Source organism: Cebus imitator, unplaced genomic scaffold (assembly GCF_001604975.1).
Source record: "Cebus imitator isolate Cc_AM_T3 unplaced genomic scaffold, Cebus_imitator-1.0 Scaffold47, whole genome shotgun sequence".
In the NCBI taxonomy this organism is placed as follows: Eukaryota; Metazoa; Chordata; class Mammalia; order Primates; family Cebidae; genus Cebus; species Cebus imitator.
Window position 1 is genome coordinate 362544 of NW_016107362.1, and position 7332 is coordinate 369875.

At 39.9% G+C, this 7332-nt stretch overlaps 1 protein-coding gene across 2 annotated transcripts in view; it reads right to left on the reverse strand.

Annotated features, from left to right (window-relative positions):
• LIAS (lipoic acid synthetase) overlaps positions 1-7332 on the reverse strand; it is a 19883-nt gene that overhangs the window by 860 nt on the left and 11691 nt on the right. For both annotated transcript variants that reach the window (XM_037738000.1, XM_017527257.2), the window contains 3 exons: positions 6363-6508; positions 5228-5298; positions 3602-3713 (listed from right to left, as the gene is read on the reverse strand). In XM_037738000.1, coding sequence (XP_037593928.1) covers positions 3602-3713; positions 5228-5298; positions 6363-6508 — 329 coding nt within the window. The remainder of the gene's footprint in view (positions 1-3601; positions 3714-5227; positions 5299-6362; positions 6509-7332) is intronic.

Consider the following 7332-nt stretch of genomic DNA (forward strand, 5'->3'; position numbering starts at 1 on the left):
TAGAGACGGGGTTTCACCATGTTGACCAGGATGGTCTCGATCTCTTGACCTCGTGATCCACCCGCCTCGGCCTCCCAAAGTGCTGGGATTACAGGCTTGAGCCACCGCGCCCGGCCAATGGCAATATTTTTCTAACCTAAATATCCTTGGTCCTTCTCCCCAGTAATAATGACTACAGTCTCTTCTATTATTCTTTCTAGTAACCCAATATTACAAACGGTGACCCTACTGTATCTATGGGTCTGCACATTTATTCCATTTTATGTGCACTATCTATTCCTCATCACTGTCAAAATATTGCTGTTGGCAAAATTCATTTCCGAGAGCAATTTTGCTACATTATTAGGCTGGATCTGATGTTTATAAAACAGACCTTGTTGCAGTTGAGCACACTCATCTGATGGAATCTCTTTAGCTTATTCCCCTGGAGGGAAGCAAGAGCTCTTCATCTGTAATGGGCTTTCTCCCCACCGCCCGAGTTGTGCCTACGCAATAAGTTAGCAGCTTAGAGGGCACATTCTCTTTTTTGGCCATTAGTGTTCCATTTAGTCTATCACTCTTATGGCATGGCTCAATGCTTATTGGTAGAGCACAGCACTAGAGGCCTGATTTTGTGAGGAGTCTGATTAACTACTCTTTGCCATCTTACATATGAGGAGAACTGTGATGAGCATGTCTACACATAATCTCCGCAAATCTCAAGGCTCATAACCCAGCCAAGTAATCATGCTGCTCCATACCTCCTCCAAATGTCGTAGGAGTAGCACCAACTTTACCAGACCCTAATCCATCATTTGAGTCTAATGCTCATCATGTACCAGAATTTGATCTTTTCCTGGTAATTTAAAAAGCATCAAAAAGTTCATAATTTACTTCTTTTTATATGTTAGAATTTTTTCTTTTAAAAAAGAATATAAAAACTCCTTTCAAAGGATATTACTCTAATCTTTCTAGAAGCTGATAGTGGTTCTATCCTTCATATGTACTTAGCCTGCCAGCAGTGCTGCCTGAAGACTAAATCACTTACAATTATTAGTTTTCAAAGTCCCCACACCCTGTCTAGTCAGTGCTGAGTCAAATTATTGGGTTTCAAACTACAATAAGCTATTAGTTCATTAAAATGTTTTAAATTACTGTTTTTACTTTATTTATTTTTGAGACAGGGTCTCATTCTGTCACCCAGGCTGAAGTGCAGTGGCATGATCACAGCTCACTGCAACCTCAACCTCCTTGGATCAGGTGATCCTCCTACCTCAGCCTTCTGAGTAGCTAGGACTAAAGGCACCCACCACCATTCATCAAAGCAGCCACCTGGCTAATTTTTGTATTTTTGTAAAGAAAGGGTTTTGCCATGTTGCCCAGGCTGGTCTTGTACTCCTGGGCTTAAGTGATCCACCTGCCTTGGCCTCCCAAAGTGCTAGGATTACAAGCATGAGCCACTGCACCCAGCCTTAAATGTCTTTATAAGAACATACTGAATATTACTAATACTGGAGCATTAATTTTTTCAAATAGAATTTGTCTAATTTAAACATATTTAAGATTCAGACCCCAACATATGAAGCAATCATTTAAAACATCATCACTTTAGATACATATTTTTAAAATACCTATTTTACTTTTAAAGAGATGAGTTCTCACTATGTTGCTCAGGCCAGATTTGAACTCCTGGGTCCAGGCGATCCTTCTGCCTCAGTTTCCCAAGAAGGTGGGACTATAGGCACACACCACCACAGCTGGCCCAGCTGTTTCTTTTTTTCATTTTATTTTTTTTGAGACAGAGTTTTGCTCTTGTTGCCAGGCTGGAATGCAATGGAGAGATCTTGGCTCACTGCTACCTCTGCCTCCTGCATTCAAGCAATTCTCCTGCCTCAGCCTCCTTTGTAGCTGGAATTACAGGTGCACGCCATCATGCCTGGCTAATTTTTGTATTTTCAGTAAAGACAGGGTTTCTCCATGTTGGTCAGGCTAATCTTGAACTCCTGACCTTGTGATCCACCCGCCTTGGGCTCCTAAAGTGCTGGGATTACAGGCGTGAGTCACTGCACCCAGCCCATTTGATTTTTATTTTGAGACGGTGTCGGTTTTTTTTTTTTTTTTTTGAGATGGAGTTTCGCTCTTGTTACCCAGGCTGGAGTGCATTGGCATGATCTCGGCTCACCGCAATCTCTGCCTCCTGGGTTCAAGCAATTCTCCTACCTCAGCCTCCTGAGTAGCTGGGACTACAGGCTGCGCCAACATGCCCAGCTAGTTTTTGTATTTTTAGTAGAGACGGGGTTTCAGCATATTGACCAGGATGGTCTCGATCTCTTGACCTAGTGATCCACCCGCCTCGGCCTCCCAAAGTGCTGGGATTATAGGCGTGAGCCACATGCCCGGCCCTTAAGACAGTGTCTTGCTCTGTCACCCAGGCTGGAGTTGTAGTGACACAATGATAGCTCACTGTAGCCTTCAGCTCCTAGGCTCAAGTAATCCTCTGGCCGTGGCCTTCCAAAGTGCTGGGATTATAGGCATGAACCACCTTGCCTGGCCTATTTATTCTTAATAATTATAATTGTTAAGTCCAACTGACAGGGACATCATAAACACTTTCCAGATTAAATTCAGTCTTCAGATATGTTTTTATGGATCCTCTGACAATCATTATCACATGACTTTTTATCCCTTGGAAAATGATTTTATTTTCATAAATCAATTCAAACTATTGATTAAAATAAGAGCTGAAGGCCACGCCTGTAATCCCAGAATTTTGGGAGGCTGAAATGGGCGTATCATGAGGTCAGGAGTTCAAGACCAGCCAGGCCAACATGGTGAAACCCCGTCTCTATTAAAAATACAAAAATTAGCCAGGCATGGTGGCAGACACCTATAATCCCAGCTACTCAGGAGGCTGAGGCAGGAGAATTGCTTGAAACCAGGAGGCGGAGGTTGCAGTAAGCTGAGATCATACCACTGCACTCAGCCTGGATGACAAGAGCAAAACTCCGTCTTAAAAAAAAAAAAGGCGGGGGGGAGCTGAAATTCCAAAGGTAAAAAAAAAAATTGCACTACATGTAGCTAGTAAAACCACTAAACGTTTCTATGGAGAAAAATAATCTGATGGACATTTTTCAGTTGCCTCTGGGGAAATAATACAAAGAAATTTAATGATGCAAGCAATGCCATCAAATAGATACTTTTCAGTGCTTAAACTGATTGAATTTGGGAGTCTGGAGATGCAGTTGGCATCCTTTTCAAATGAGTATGTATTTCTCAGAAAACCCTATTAGATGCTTGACATGCTCTATCATCTCTGAATAATCTGCTAAAGAAATCCACACATAGAATAAATTAATGAACTAATTGTTTCTGCTTTTACTATAGTAGCTGAGTTATAAAGCAGGGAGCTGAATTTGTTTAAGAAACAAAGAATTAAGAGAAACCTTTCCTAAATATGATCCCCATGGAACAAAGCTCCTAAGGTTGTTCCAGAAAAAACCCTAGCCCCCTACCAAGACTACCAAAGCTATTAGAATTTGTCAAGAGTTTTGGTGATTTGTGGTAGCACTCCTTGTAGAAAGTTAGTGGCCTAAATAAAACAACACCCCGCAATCTAACTTACCTGCTTTATATGAGGAACGCACCAAAGGGCCACTTGCGGTATAATGAAATCCAAGTTCATTTCCTACTTTTTCCCAGTATTTGAATTTTTCAGGAGTAACATATTCTTCAACCTAGATTTAAATAATTACTTCAATCAGATTTTAGAATTCCTCTTTGATTCTGCAGGAAGTCTATACCCAAGTATGCATAATGCTTTTCACTGCATAATTTATTTTGCCCCCATCCCCAGGTTTTCGTCCTCTCCCTCCTCTCTATGTGTTTACTGGTTACTTATTGGCCACTCTATTGGATGTAAATACAGGGAATTACAGAGGCAGGGAAACATCAATTTTGTGCTACACTGGCTATGCCAAAGAACAGAGAAAGAAGAGATTATCTATAGAGATTATTTATCTACATTTTTCCGTCATTGATTAACAGGTAAATTCAAGAATTACTCAGGCCTATCCGATGCTTGAGGACAAGGCTGTCTTACTCAACTGGTATCTTCCGCTTAGCACTGTGACTGGCACATGGTCACCACTCAACCCAGGTTTCTTGAGTGAACGGATAAATGTCCATGATAGAAAGAATGGTTTCTTATTCTTACTTCACCTCTGGCTCTAACATAACTAAAGCAAGTTACACAATAATCAAGTGTAAATGAGGGCAATTTCCCAACTTTTAAATTCTAAGTTTACTTGAGTTGTAAAATTTGTGGAGAGAATGGGGGAGGCAGCAAATATGTGCCAGTGTAGCTGATTTATGAGATAATAAAATGGAAACTGGCACTTGTAAGCATTCAGTTGACCCTTGAACAACATGGGTTTAAACTGCATGGGCCCACTTTTACAAGGATTTTCTTCCATTTCTGCCACTGCTGAGACAGCAAGACCAACTATTCCTCTTCCCCCTCCTCCTCAGCCTCCATCCATCTGATCCACATGAAGATGATGAGGATGAAGACCTTTATGATGGTCCACTTCCACTTAATGACTAGTAAATATATTTTCTCTTATGATTTTCTTAAAAAAAACATTTTATTTTCTCTAGCTCACTTTAAGAATAAGTGTGTATATACATATATATGTACACATATATAAAATACATGTAATATTCTGATCAACAGGAGGCTATTGGTAGTTATGTTTTTTGGGGAGTCAAAAGCTATACAATGGGCTGGGCACAGTGGCTCACACCTGTAATCCTAGCACTTTGGGAGACTGAGGCAGGCGGACTGCCTGATCTCAGCAGTTCGAGACCAGCCTAGGCAACATGGCGAAATCCTGTCTCTACTAAAAATACAAAAAATTAGCCAGGCATGGTGGTAGGCACCTGTAATCCCAGGTACTCAGAGGCTGAGGCATGAGAATCACTTGAACCGGGAGGCGGAGGTTGCAGTGAGCTGAGATTGCACCACTGCACTCCAGCCTAGGCGACAGAGCGAGGCTCCATGTCTAAAAAAAAAAAAATTTGGATTTTTGATTGTGCAGGGGTTTGGCATCCCTAACCCCTGCATTGTTCAAGGGACAACTATACATGGAGTATTATACTGAAAATCCAGCATTTTCTTAATTTTACTTGTGGACAGAGAAGATTTAATTCAGATTAACAAGAAATATTCGGCAAATGAAGATACGTGTACCTTAAGGTGACGCCTTGTTGGCTGCATATATTGTCCTAAAGTCAAGCAGTCTACATCTGCCTCACGAAGTGCTGTAGGAAGAAAAGCACAAATTATAGTAGCAAATACTTTAATTGCAGATCTAAGCATAATTTTCCTGAGGAATATTTAAAAACTGTGTGAACTTTATGCCAGTCCGTAATCCACATGCTGGGGAATAAGACAACATGTATTCATTCAAAAGTATTATGTGCCAGGTAAGGGGGTAAGGACTGAAAATAATAATAATTAAGACAGTCATGTGGGGCTGATAGATACAAGGATAAATACCTCTAATACTATGGAATAAATGCTAAAATAGTAGTGGAGGGTGCTTTAGAGTAGGAGTCTGTTAGGCAGAAAAGGTAAGGGAACTGGTATGTGCAAAAACCCAAATACACGTATATTATAGACCAAATATGTTGCATTAGGCTTTTATTCAATGCACAAGATATGCTATGGGGGCTGTGACTTAAACTGTAACATCAGAATCTTTCTAATAACAAACTGTATGCAATGTGGTAAACAGCAGCTCTTAATTACTATATGTATTTACTACTCTTTGAACCCCTAAATAACTACAAGTAGTCCAAGGATCCTCAGCTAAAATTAAAACTTTTAAATTTCAAAGTTTAAGAAGCCTAAGAATCACAAAGCAAATGGATTTATGGGACTAAGGTTCAGCAAAGTCCAAAGCACAGCATGTTACGTGACAACGTTATAAGTAAGCTGTTTCTCAGAGGCCTGGATTGGTTTCATTCATCTATGAATTGGCAGTTCCTGGTACCTGGCTGGCTCTCCAAAAGTGTCCAATAATAGAATGAGAAAAGTGAATGAAATCATGCTTTCAGTGGCTGCAAGGATGGGGAATAAAATGGGATACAAATATTGCATCCTGAGCTTCATGTGTATCACTCCATGAAATTCTAAGAAAATCTATTTCCTGTCCTTTTTTTTTTTTCTAGATTTGGGGATACATGTGAAAGTTTGTTTCCTTTTTATGCTGCCGTTTATAACCATATACTTTTTGTTCTTAGAAGGGCCTTGGAAGTGAGTGGGTTCCTGCTATTACTCAAATTACATGGGAAAGATTTTTTTCATTTTTCAATTTCTTTACCTTTCATTGTTGCATATACTTGCTCATCATTCTCGCCTAAACCCAACATTATAGATGTTTTAGAAATAACATCAGGCTGAACCTTCTTGGCATGTTTCAGTACACGCAGGGACTGGTCAAAATTGGCCCGAGGATCACGAACTTTACTGGAAAACAGCAGGACTGTTGTCAGTAAGAATTACAAGTTCAACCAAGTACATAGTTATACAAGTAACCTGAAAGACCAGAGAAGTACATTCTGCAAATTATTTTAAAACACCTAGTTCACAGGTAGCATTTATGCACAAATGCCTAACTGTTAATTTATGAAAGAAAAGGCTTCACTGGGCTCCCTAGCTCTGTCTTAAGCCTGGGGCAGAGAAAAGTAGAATTGAAGAAATTACTTCAGTTTACGCACTGAGAGACCAGAATTCTGAAGTGAAAAAGTAGAAGAGAAAGGGAAAAAAGCAGAAATAAGAGAGTATACTGAACAAAGAAAAAAAAAAAAGCTGAACCCACATGTCAGAGGGTTGAAACTTTCATGTTCATTTCTTTTCTGAAGACTAAGCCGCCCTCTGCTGGTGAGTACACAACACTGCCATCTCTCAGGTAAAGAAATGCATGATTCTGGAATTTTCACCGGAAAGGATAATGTTTCTTAAGCAAAACCAGGGAAATTGGCACCCACTGGTGGTGGTATTATGACAAGGTCGGAACAGGCTGTGTCCTAGACTTCAACAATGGCCAAACCACATGGCTTAAATGACATCATTTAAGCCAAAAGGCCAGAAAGCTTCTGATGTTAAACTGAATTTCATTTGAATTCTAACACAGCTTTATTTGCTGTAATTGCTTTTCATCAGAGACTAGCTAAAAGAAAGAGAGGAAACAAATTTATGAATTAAAAATAACCGTGAAACTGACAATATAGAAATTACTTTTTAACAGAATTTCTCCACTGAAATTAAGTTATGGTCTCTTTTTCTTTTTT